Source organism: Cicer arietinum, chromosome 7, assembly GCF_000331145.2.
Source record: "Cicer arietinum cultivar CDC Frontier isolate Library 1 chromosome 7, Cicar.CDCFrontier_v2.0, whole genome shotgun sequence".
NCBI classification, from domain to species: Eukaryota; Viridiplantae; Streptophyta; class Magnoliopsida; order Fabales; family Fabaceae; genus Cicer; species Cicer arietinum.
The window spans coordinates 21,161,953-21,175,080 of NC_021166.2; the positions used below are offsets into that span (position 1 = coordinate 21,161,953).

General features: G+C 28.2%; 1 protein-coding gene across 1 annotated transcript; it reads right to left on the reverse strand.

The window, feature by feature from the left end:
- Positions 1 to 6,963: 6,963 nt before the first annotated feature.
- Positions 6,964 to 11,718, reverse strand: LOC101501120 (1-deoxy-D-xylulose-5-phosphate synthase 2, chloroplastic-like). Its single transcript, XM_004509650.4, has 10 exons — positions 11,479 to 11,718; positions 11,167 to 11,331; positions 10,722 to 10,886; positions 9,935 to 10,085; positions 9,462 to 9,733; positions 9,108 to 9,381; positions 8,700 to 9,007; positions 8,195 to 8,476; positions 7,793 to 8,077; positions 6,964 to 7,371 (listed from the first exon to the last, which is right to left on the reverse strand). The coding sequence occupies exons 1-10, from the start codon at positions 11,569 to 11,571 to the stop codon at positions 7,225 to 7,227; spliced, it is 2,142 nt and encodes a 713-aa protein (XP_004509707.1). The 5' UTR covers positions 11,572 to 11,718; the 3' UTR covers positions 6,964 to 7,224.
- Between the last annotated feature and the right edge of the window lie 1,410 nt (positions 11,719 to 13,128).

Sequence of the window (13,128 nt, forward strand, 5' to 3'; positions counted from 1 at the left end):
ATTAGCACCTTACAACATCTGTTAGAAACGGCTATCGGTAATTAATAGTCCGCAATTTATGTTTACTTAATATATCGATTTCTCTTTATTATTAAATATTGATATAAATTGTGTTTTTATGAAGATAATTTTGAAACAAAAGTCGGCTAAAAATAAAGAGAAAAAAAAAAGTTTTGCTATTGTGTTTGACAAAAGTGTGATCTTGTTCCTACATATCTCTCTATGTGATTGAGAAATCAAAGCTACGTAGTTCTTGAGTAGAAAATGTGGATGTGTTGATTGCTTTTAAAAAAATGTATTTGTGTTGCAATAAAATGGTTTGAAAAAAAATGTTGACGAAGAAAGAAAGAAAAAAAAAAGATATTGAGTACAAAAGTGTTTAAGATGAGTTTAGAAACTGTTACCACACATAAGCTGAGTATTCGCTGTCCTCATTTGTTTGCTCTAATTGGTATTTGCTCTTTTTTGATTTAGTGTGTTCTTCTGTAACTCATTTCATGTTTCAAATCACTTGCTAACAAAAAATCTTACTAGTCTAAAAATGAAAAGAAGCCCCCCTTATTTGATTTTTTTTATATCAATTTATAGATTAAAATGATGAATCTTTGTATCCGTGATATAAAATTGAGCTATGATTTATTGCTTGTTTTTTGCAGAAAAACTGGATTTGCTAAGGTAAATTTATAAAAGAGAAGATGCACTTTTTTTATTGCTTGTATACGTGGTAAAATCTAAAAACGTATTAGGAAAAAAGGAGACAATGTACTTTTTTAATTGTGTGTATATAAGGAAAAATTACAGTTGCAATAAAAGGTGAAAAGTAAGAAGGCTAGTAAGGAGGCTGGAAAGATGGAAAGAAGTGTTAATGCTTCAAAAAAAAAAAAAATAGACAACCAGAGAAAACAAGAACTAGAACCAGAACCAGAGGGAACCAAGAACCAGAACTAGAGGCAGAGGGAACTAGAACCAGTACCAAAATCAGAGGCAGAGGTAACCAAAACCAAATGGAACCAAGAATGAGGTAACTAGGAATTTTTTTATGGCAAATATTAAAATTAAACATATGACTTATTTTTAGAAATTTTTAATTGGTCATACAAAATTGGGGCACTACAACATTAAAAACAATAAATTTATTTTTTGGTTTCAACTCTTTAGTTCTTAGAGGAATAAGACCCTAGTAATCCAAAGTTCGATCAAAAGGTAAATCGAGTATGGCCAAAAATTGTTCCGACTAACATTCGAATTCGGATTCTTCCAAATAATTCATCCTTAACTAAAATTTTATCATATGTTAATAATCTATAATATAGTATATGATGATATATTAATGTACTGCATAATCAAGTCTACATGTTGACAACATAATTTGTCCAACATATAACTTAATACATAAGTTTAGATGAAATAAAACATAAAACTCGACAATGTCATGTCTAATACAACATCCACTAAACTTCTACATAATTCTTCTAAGTTGATTTTCCTTTTCATTTATCATCGGTTACATGCTTAATTGAAAACAACAATAATAGAAATGATGAGACTACGTCTCACTGAGTTCGAGCTGAACTTACATAGGTTGACTCTTGATACCTAAATGCATAATCTTTAATTATTTAATTCTATAATTTACGAATTATAAAAACAATTACATAACCCTATTAACTTATTAACTTCAACTACGGTTGCGTTACATAATTGGACTTAAGGTGGCTAGGATAAATTGATAATGATACATAATTATTTTTATATTGTATATAATTGTAAAGGTTGCATAATTCATTCTTCAGATGTGAGTCAATTCAAGAAAGCCTAGTCCATTGTAACCAATTGTCTAATGACAATAATCAACGTCTCAATTATCCTAGTTACACTGCGAGTTGAATTTATAATAAATTTTTGCTCACTGCTCTAATGTAATACTTTATTATAAAAGTATTCAAATATATATATATAGTACATCTCTTTTTTTAATTTGACATTGTACTTTGCATAATGATCTATATAATTCATTTTAACTTCTTATACATAAGACTAAGGTACTTAATGTATCTGAAACACCCCATAGAACCTAGCCTAAAGTACTACATGTAAGTTTTTCAATGCAATTGGTTTTACTCAAAATTGATTCATATAACTCTTGTTATATCTATTTTAACTGAGCTATGTGATAATCTGTGTACATAATTTACTTTGACTTTGACAACTCAATTAAAATATTAAACGACATTTGATTTGAGTAAACTACTCTCATTAAAAAACTTATGATATCTAGTTTAGGAATATAACTTATATTTTCAAGTTAACTTTCCAATTAGTACAGTTTGTCAAAACAATACATAAAGATTTCAAAAATAGTGCAACAACTTTAGTCTAATTTGGGACACATTTTTCTCTATCGATTCTCAATTAAATTTAGTGAAATAAATGTATTTCAACAGAAATTTAGTTTAGTTTCCAATTATACAAAAATAAACTCCAAATGATTTCTATAGAAACATTATAGTCTAAATACCAAAGGTATTGCATATGGGACTTGGGGGACATCAACTACATTTTTATCAAATATCTTATATATAAGTCATCACACTATTAATTGATGCTCAAGGACATACATATTTCAACAAATCAATCACAATGCAATATCCAATCAATATAACTATTAATCTCACATCTAATACATGTTCTAACATTGATTTCTAACATGAAGTTGTTCCAATTGAATATCCATAAAAATACCCAAGGTTGGGTTCCTTTTAATCACCAACTTTTTGCCACAGTCTATTCTAATCTCTATCTTAATTGCACTTAAAGGTGCGGGAAGTAATTCGCCCAAGTTTGAAGCTAAATGAGAGAGCAAAAAGAGAAGGATTGAATTTTGCTTCTAATCATTTAGCCTTCTAGTAGCTTTAGCTCCCTTCTTTAGCATTTTTTCTTCTATGGGTTTGGAAGGTTTGATGCAAATATGAAAGTTGAAGTAAATCAGAGAAAGGAGAAGTTTCTCTCTCTTTCTTCTCTTATTCATAATGGAGAAGAGAAGTGAATTGGTTTCATTTGACCAATCTAGTTGACTCAACCTTTATATAGTAATGTTTATGATTTGGTTTGACTAGAATACCCATTTACTAATAATTTCATTTCATTTTTATCTTCTACTTTACTATTTACTATTTACTATTTACTATTAATACAATTACTACACATTACATATTAATACTAATAATCACTTAGATTTATGGAACTCTTAGAGAAACTAATTAATCACTTAAGTTCAATTACTTGACTCTATAATTTTTTTTTTAAAATATATAATATTTTATATATATGTAATTGTTATTAATTTTAACTTTCAGTCTCCCAATGATCATTATAATTAACATTTTTATAATATTTATATTGTGTTATCTCTGATTTAAGTTAAGAAATAAAATAGTTAATAAAAAATATATATTTTTAAGCTAAATTTTTTTAAGAGCAAACAAAATTTGAGAAACATAAACTAATTTAGGAAGAAAAAGATACAAAAAGGTTTTCTCAAATTAAGCAGGTTTAATAACCCTAAGATGGTTTTATATAATGTTACATCTTTCTATATATCCTTTTTCCTTATCTTAAAAATCTAATAAGTAAAAGGTTTGTCACTGATAGCAGAACTATTTTTTAAATATCTAATAGCTATCTATCTCGTTCTCTTCCTCATTAGTATATATATATATATATATATATATATTGTTTCGTCAACATTTCAATCTTTAAAAAAATAATGCAATACATAGGGGTGTTCACATGATAAAAAACAAACCGATACTCGATCTAAACATTTCTTTCATGAAGACCGCGCAAATTAGATTTCAAATTCAATTTTTAAAATTGGACTAAACCAAATCAACCCACACATATATCAATTTTAATATTTTTTTAGTATTAGATATTACATCAACCTATTATTATTATTAGCTAGTATTAATTTTTATTAATAATATTTATTTATTTGATTTAATATTATTTTTTACTGTAGCATATATTTCAAACATATTCCATTAATTTTATTTTGTAATATGGTTTTTAATATATTAAATGTTATATTTTATTTCAAATTTGTTATTTTAATGTAACTTTACAATAATAATAATAATAATAATAATAATAATAATAATAATAATAATAATAATAATAATATTTAATCAATATTTTGTAAATTATAATTTGGACAACCAAAAATTGATCCAATTTAAACTGCATTCTTTCAGATTGGATTCGATCGGATATTTTTAAAAATATCATTCAAACCTAAACTACGAGTATTTTTATTTTTAAATCAAATGAGTTTCTGTCTCACGATATTTTAGATATGAGTCAACTCTTTACTAACTGGACAAATTTTTATTAGTGGAATATTAACATTTTTTACATGTATCAGTATATATATTCAGTATTCTTTAAAAAAAAACTTTAAGTAAAATTTCAAATAAAATATTTCAAATATTTTTGTCTAAACATTGTTAAGAATAGGTAGTATTTTTATGATATGATTAATGTTTAAAATATTTTTTTATTTTGATTTCCAAAAATAATATATTAAATAAATTTGTTAAATTATGTTAAAGATAAATAAACGGGTTAAATAAAAAGATAAAAATATAAACTATAGATACCATTTACTTTTTCTAACACGCATTTTTGAAATTGCTACACATTGATTCTTACAATTAAATTTTGTATCTCATAGTTATGATCCTTTTTAAATTGAGCTCACAATATCTTTTACTATATTTACAATAAATTTAATAACCGATTAAAATATATTATTTATATTCTATATATTTAAATCTAAACCGTATATCATAAAATTATTTTCTATAACTAATCCATTCTAATAAATTGCATTATAAATTAAATGTTTGATTGAATTGAAATTTGTGTCATTTTAAGTAATAACTATGTATCGTTTCCTGATTTTCAAACATTTTATAGTTTGAATAGAAAATATTAATCATTTGTATTTAAAAATTTAATTATTCAAATTAAAAGTATCAAAAAATACAGTAAAATAAAACATATTTATAAAATTGGAAGATTATTATTTGTAATACAATATCAAGTTAAATTATAAAATAAAAATTCATCAAAATATATATTAAATATATGTAAAGTTATTAACCATAATATGTTTTAACCATTTGTTTCTTAAATTAGAAATTCAAAAGTCAATAATTTTTCACTAAATAAATTGAATTGAATGGTACATTGAATTGTTCTTTTAATAAGAACTAATTATCCTATTATATTTTTAAGAAAAATTATTTTTGTTAAATTAATTTGGGATATACTTATCCATTAAAATTTTAAATTTAATATATAAATTTATATTTTTAATTTAACTTTAATGACAGTTTCAACTGTATTTATCAATTCTTTTTCATTTGAATTTAAATTTAAAATTATTATTTGATTGACTATAAATTTATTGATAAATTGAATGTTTTTAAATTGGAGAATGAAAAAATTATTATTAATAACGGTGATACCAAAGATTATTTTAGAAATATTTAATATAAGATTTGAACTTGGTCCTTTCATAATATATTTTAGCCATTTGTTTCTTAAATTAGAGATTCAAAAGTCAATAATTTTTACTTTAAATAAATTAAATTGAATGGTACATTGAATTGTTCTTTTAATAAGAACTAATTATCTTCTTATATTTTTAAGATAAATTATTGTTGTTAAATTTGGTTGGAATAGACTTATCCATTAAAATTTTGAATTTAATATATAAATTTATTATATTTTTAATTTAACTTTAATGGCAGTTTCAATGTATTTACCAATTGTTTTTCATTTGAATTTAAAATTATTATTTGATTGACTATAAATTTATCAGTAAATTGAATGTTTTTAAATTGGAGAAGGGAAACTTATTATTAATAATGACGGTACCAAAGCTTATTTTAGAACTATTCAATATAAGATTTGAACTTGGTCCTTTAATATTATAATATCAAATACTTATCACTAATCTGACATCTCGAGAACAAAAGTTGCATTAAACATAAATACAATTACATTAAAGTTTGAAAATTGTAAATTAATACAATAGTTATTTAAAAAGTATATTATCGTTATTTTAAATAACGAATAGGCTAAAAAAGTACTCTGGAGTTAGGTCTAGTGGAAGAGACTAAACTCCTACAGTGTGGTCAACTTTAGTTTGAATTTCTGTTCAAAGAAATACTCATATTTAGTGTATGATGTCCCTCGAATATAATGATCCCAAATTGATAAAATATATAAAATGATACTTTTGTGAACAATTTATAATCATTATTCCCTTGTGTTTTCCCCTCACAAGTGTTTGATTTCTCTCGATCTTCTCTATTACAAAATGCTTATGAATGAATCAGTTAATTTTTTAAATTATATGTGCAAGACTTTATACATTAGTCATTGAAAATTACAGATTGTCTCAACTAACTGACCAACTCTAAGTGTCATTCAGCTAGCTCAGTTGACTGGCTAGAGCTTGCAGTCGGTCTCCGTATCAGCCTAGCTGGTGTTGGCTTGTTTAGTGCACAAACTAGCTGGACTGACTGGTTTAGTGAGTTGATGGTACAAGGCCAGGTAACTCATGAGCTCTCAAATTTATTGAGCCAATATTTAACGATATAGATAGATATATATAGATATAGATAAAAATAAATAATTTCATTATATTTATAATTATTTAAAAATAAAGTGAATGAATTTAATAGTCGGTATCACCACTAAATAATTTTAATTTGAAGTGACTAATCTAAATTGTTTTGCTTACCGTTTAAGTGAGTGTTGCAGATTAATTTTTACTTTTTAGGCTGTCATGATTTTTGTGCCTTGCGTGGTGTTTGTGATACATAGGCTGATAGCGTAGCATAAAACATACAAATTAAATTCTATGAATATTACGATATATAACTTATACGATTAAAATAAATGTAATATTTATTAATAACTTTTTTTCGGACCCGGCCAATTGATATAATACACTGTAAAGAATGCCTTTTTAGTTGCTTCCTTTTGCAAGAATAAAATCATGTTTTGAGTCACTTGTGATTCTTGCTTCTGCCACTAAAAAAATATGACTCAGATCATATAACTAGTCCAACAATGCTACTATGTAGTTATTTACAACTTCATCTCAACCACAATTCTAACTGAACACTTCTGAGTTTCAAGATTTTGCTTTCATTTGAACAAAAGAGCTTCTTTTGGCATTTCCAAAAGAGATAAAACTGTGGCAGCAATATGCTTTGATGAAAGACCAGCTTCATCCATCTGATCATTAGGTGATCCATGTTCAATGTACCTATCAGGAAGCATCATTGATCTCAACTGCAGGTAAATTCAGAAATGAATTAGTACTGCACAAAGGAACATAGGAACATTCAAGAGGAAAAATAATTTAATGAAATAATGGAAAGGAGAGTGACCCTCCAGTTTCAGGGATAATGAACCCCGGTAATTCAGAGTTCGACTGATAAGTAAGTCTTGTTAAAGATTGTTCTAGACAGGGTTCGGACTCGAGTAATCTAAAATTTAACCACCGATTGGAAAGGAAAGTAACCCTCAGTTTTACATGGAAAATAAACCCTAATAATCTAGAATTCGACTGATAAGTAAGTAAAGTCTGGCTAGAGATTGTTCCAGCCAAGGTTCAAACTTGGATTCATCCTTAATTGAAATTCATTAATCACTTAAATCTATATTCCCGTTGAAAAAGATAGTGAGTCTTCCATAGAGGAAGGTGTTTTACCTTAAGTGGTCCATCAAGGATACCAGCTAAGCTTAAGAACTGTGAAACATGTGATCCAAAACCTCCAATAGAACCCTCTTCAACTGTGATGAGTATTTCATGCTCTCTAGCTAGTAGCCTAATTAGATCAGTATCCAAAGGTTTGCAAAACCTAGCATCAGCAATTGTTGCATAAACTCCCAATGTTTTAAGCATTTCTGCTGCTTCCTGACATTGTTGAACTATACAACCGAATCCCAAAATTGCAATTCTGCTTCCTTCTCTCAGAATTCTTCCTTTTCCTATCTGCATAACAAGACAAAAAACTTTCAATTCGGTTGGCTAACTACTCCTGCTGGAGAAAGATAAATAATTCAATCAGAAATAACAAAATTTATTAGCTTTTTAGTTATGTATGCTAACCTCAAGGGGGGTTCCTTTGTTATTGAGAGGAAGATTGCTTCCAATTCCATTGCCTCTTGGAAATCTAAAGCAGCTTGGTCTGTCATTTATAGCTGCTGCAGTTGCAACCATGTGCATCAATTCAGTTTCATCAGATGGAGCCATGACAACCATGTTTGGCAAGCAAGCCATGTAAGTGATATCAAATGCTCCACAATGAGTTGGTCCATCTGCACCCACTAAACCAGCTCTATCTATCGCAAATCGGACCGGTAGCTTTTGAAGATCAACATCATGGACCACCTTCATTCCAAAGTATAAAGCAAAGTGATGTTAAGGTTGTTTTTTGTGATAGTTAATTGTAAGTAAGCAAACATAGAAAATAGGCAAAATACATTATTCGGTCCTTTAATTTTATTAATTGTGCATGGTTTTTCCATTTTTTATATTTTCGTTTGACATTGTTAAAAATGTCTACGTGACTGTTATGATGCTGATGTGTCTAAAAACAGTGTTATTGTCTTACCTGATCGTATCCGCGTTGAAGGAATGACGAATAAATAGCACAAAATGGCTTGAGGCCTTCAGCAGCTAACCCTGCTGCAAATGTAACAGCATGTTGTTCGGCTATCCCGACATCGAAACATCGGTCAGGAAACTTTTTCTGGAAATAATTTAGGCCAGTTCCACCACCCATTGCTGCATGAATTGCTACTATCTTATTATCTATTTCAGCTTCCTTTATCAAAGATTCAGCAAAGTATTGTGTGTATGCAAGTGTTGTGGGTTTTGGCTTGAATTGGTGACCTGTTTTAGGATCAAATTTGACAACACCTGAAAATTTTGAGAAAATATGAGCATCCTTAAAAATTTGTTCTCTTCATGATATTGTTAAGATTTCAGATTTTGAAAAACAATCAAATCACTTTCTCACCGTGCATTTTATCGGAAGCTGCTTCAGCCGGTGGATATCCTTTTCCTTTTTCTGTCACAACATGAATCAAAACTGGACCTGGTGCTGGCATTGATTTAACTTTCTCAAGTATGGTAACCAAATCTTCAATGTTATGACCATCCACCGGACCAATGTAGTATAAACCAAGCTCCTCAAAGATTGTAGAGCCAGAAGCACTGATCATACCTCTTGCATACTTATCAACTTTTGATGCAACTTGGTGTGTATGTCCTCCTATTTGCTTTGTGAAGCTCTTCAGCCGATAAAATTAGAGTCAGATTCCAAAAGATTATTTAAATTTGCGAATAATATAGACAAGTATAAGGGACTTACTTTAGCAACTTCTCGAAGTTTTCGGATTTGAGTGCTTGCTTGAATTTTGCTTAAAGTACTACTAAGAGCTCCAACTGGTGTTGCAGGGCCATCAAGTGTTGCAGTTGGTAAAGAAACTTGTTTGTTGTCATTAAGAATAACTATCAAGTTAGCATCAAGGAATCCTGCATTGTTCATGGCTTCATAAGCTTGTCCTGCAGTCATTGCTCCATCTCCTATCACTGAAATCACACTGTTGTTCTTTCCCAATAGATCCCTTGCAACTGCCATGCCTATTCACAACATATTTTTATTGTAAAAACTGAAAAGTTGTTCATATATGAAAGCACACCTGTGTCCAGAAGTATACTTCCACACGGAGAAAAAAATTGTATTTTGGTCTAGAAGTATACTTTCTGATGACATATAAACTGTTTTTTCGGAGAGTATACTTTTGAAGTGAATGTATTGGTCTTAAGATTCAAGAATTTTACCAAGACCAGCTGATATACTTGTAGAACTGTGCCCTACACCAAAAGCATCATGAGCACTCTCATCCCTTTTTGGAAAACCTGCTAGTCCTGATGTTTTCCTAATGGTGTGCATCCTTGACCTTCTACCTGTGAGAATCTTGTGTGGATATGCCTGCAATTTGTTTATTTGTTCTTAGACCCTTTTACACAAAACAAAAACATTTAATTAAAATGGTCAAATTTTGAAGGCTATATGTAGTGTAGGCGAAATTAAGTATAACGAAAGTATTAATGGATATGATTTGGTGACACAATTTATTGTCACATTTGTTAGCACATGGGTGAGAATATCATAAATTAGGAAATCAATTGCCTCACAGTCGTGCAATCGCACGTCTGTGGATCATAACATGATCGGACTTTCCGTGTTCTAACTTCATATTTTGGACCAATTTAGAAAAGTTGAAATACACGTGGTCCTATTGAGATCAGATGACCGAGATCAAGTGAGTATGTGAATAAATGCTTATCTCGACTTACCACAATTGAAACTACATTACGATTCTTGAAACCACAAATAGTTATGGACATATCATAAATGCCGCTGATCGGTCAAAATTTTCAATCATGATGCAAATGCGAATATTTTTAAAATCTTAAAATTACCGTTGTAATTGTAGTTGCAGACTGCAATTCAAAACACTAATTATAAAGGAAAAACATATAAAGAGAAGCAAGAACCTAAAATTTTGCTACCAAAAGAAAATTTCTCAACATACAAGGTGAAATAAGAGGATCAAAGTCTAACCTGATGGCCAACATCCCATATGATCTTATCATCAGGGGTGTTGAAAACATGATGTAGGGCAACTGCTAACTCCACCACTCCCAAACTTGAGCTAAGATGCCCACCAGTGTTTGACACACTGTGTACAATGTCAGCCCTTAATTCTGCTGCCAATTGTTCCAAATCCTAAAACATACAACACATAATCATATACACAAAACCACCAAAATTCATAGAAAAGCAAATTCAACAAAACCAATTATGTAATATTTTTTTTGTAAACTAAGGGATCTTTGTGCAACTGCCGAGACTAATCCCTCAAGATAACTAGTATCCATTTAAGGGGTTGATCAGTCTCAATATATGTTTTTCCATATTCACTAGTCAGGGATCAAAACCATGTTGGTAATTAATTGGGAAACAAACTATTCATATAAACGTGTTACAAGTTTTAAAGGGTTCAAACCTTTGTGGATAGACTCTTCATATGAATTGGATGATTAACTGTATCCAATAATGGTGTTACTGGTTTCTGAGCTGAGAAATTAATCTTCCACTCATCTTTCTCTTTCCTTATAATTGTCCTTTCTCCATCACTTGTGTTACTGCTTGATGAAGCCATCACACAGAACTAACAACAACAAAAAAACACAATCACACATAAATATCACCCATCATTGCATATCAATGAAAAATTCAGTCTTTTACATAAAAATGATGACCAATTATAATTAAAAATGATATATATTTTTAATACATGTGCATGTGATTTACCAACCTGGTTTCTGCAACCAAGAGGAATTGGAGATTTGTATTTGTGGCATTGAAGAAAAGAATGGTTTGGCTTAAGGAAGGAACTAGAAAAAGCCATGGTTTTTCTTCTTCTTGAAGCTGTGAGAGATTGAAATGAGAAAAGATGTTATGCAAGTTTTATAAGTATGAAGAATTATGATAAAAAAACAACACAAGAGTTAACAACAAAGGTGATAGCTACGTTGTGTTGGTTTTTTGTATTTAAAATTGAATGGAGAACCTCTCCTATATATTGAGAGAAGATGCTTAGTGAAAACAATCCAATGCTCATTTTTTTTATTAGTTAATTCTATGAACATTTTTTATGAATAAAAATAGAACTCAATTATTTAAAACTAACGATACTTATCGACGCTATTTACTAATCACTTGCATTGCATTAGCGTCGATAGTAATTCTTTATAATTTTTTTTTAACAAGTCAAAAATAGATAAATAAAAACTATTCACCACATAAGTTTCATGAATAATAAAAATACCAGACATTCACCAAATTTACCTAATAAAAGTAATTCTTTATATACATTAGTTAGGTTTAATCTTATTAATATTATTATTTATTATTAAGTTTATATATTAGTATTATTTTTTATGTTATGATTATATATTATTAGTTTTTTACAAGGCTTTTGGTATTACTATTTATTTTGTTCCATAGTGATAAAATTTGTTTGGATTTCCATTAATTTATTGCAGATGAAAAATGACCATGCGCCTGATGTAGTAAAAAATTGACTTGTAACCAAAATTGAAATTTCATTGAATAAGTAATAAAAGTTTCCTTTCGCAAATCATTAAAATACCATTTTCATGGAGACAACGTGTTCCTCATTCTTCTTACATATTGTGTTTTTTTTCTTGGGTACATTGTATGTTGAGTTTTGAAGCTTAACATTGAACAACATTTTATTTATTTTTTAATATAAATTTCATAATTTTTTATGTGAAAAATATTTGCATGAAGAATCTTGTTTGCATTATTATTTAAATAATTTGGAGTGTTTAACACTCTTAACAATAATAATTTTTTAAATTTGTTTGTCGTGAAAATATTTGCAAGTAGATAACAAAAAGGCTAAATTACATTCGTGGTCCCTTAACTTAATTTCAGGTAACGCTTTAGTCATTTATCTTTTTTTTTCTTTCCGATTTAGTCCTTTATTCATAAAAATATCAAATAAAGTATGAAAATATGAGTTTATTTGAAGATTTGCGTTACGAATTTGATGAAATTTGTATTATATTGAATAATATAATTAATTTTATGAGTTTTGATTGAATTTTTTTTTGAATTTTTGTATAAAAAAGGATATCATTGTTGAAATTTTAAAACATAAAATATCAAATTGTCACTTAAAATTAAAATAAAGGACCAAGCGGGAAAAAAAAAGATAAAAGACTAAAACGTTACCTGAAATTAAGTTAAAGGACCACGAATGTAATTTAGCCTAACAAAAAATATTTTAAATAATAAACCATTGTTGTTAAATATTTTTATTGTGGTAATTAATTTTAGTTGTAGATAATATTTTTATAATTGTAAAAGGAAAAAATTATTGTTAATTAAAATAAGATTAATGATTATTTTATAATATTTTTTAGAATTATTGAAATTA

Excerpts from the sequence above, each read along its gene's own strand:
- LOC101501120 (XM_004509650.4), bottom strand. The coding sequence starts at position 11,571 with ATGGCTTTTTCTAGTTCCTTCCTTAAGCCAAACCATTCTTTTCTTCAA. Across the intron at positions 10,887-11,166 it reads TGAAGAGTCTATCCACAAAG|GATTTGGAACAATTGGCAGC; the intron begins GTTTGAACCCTT and ends TGTATGTTTTAG. Across the intron at positions 7,372-7,792 it reads TCCTTGATGGACCACTTAAG|TTGAGATCAATGATGCTTCC; the intron begins GTAAAACACCTT and ends ATTTACCTGCAG.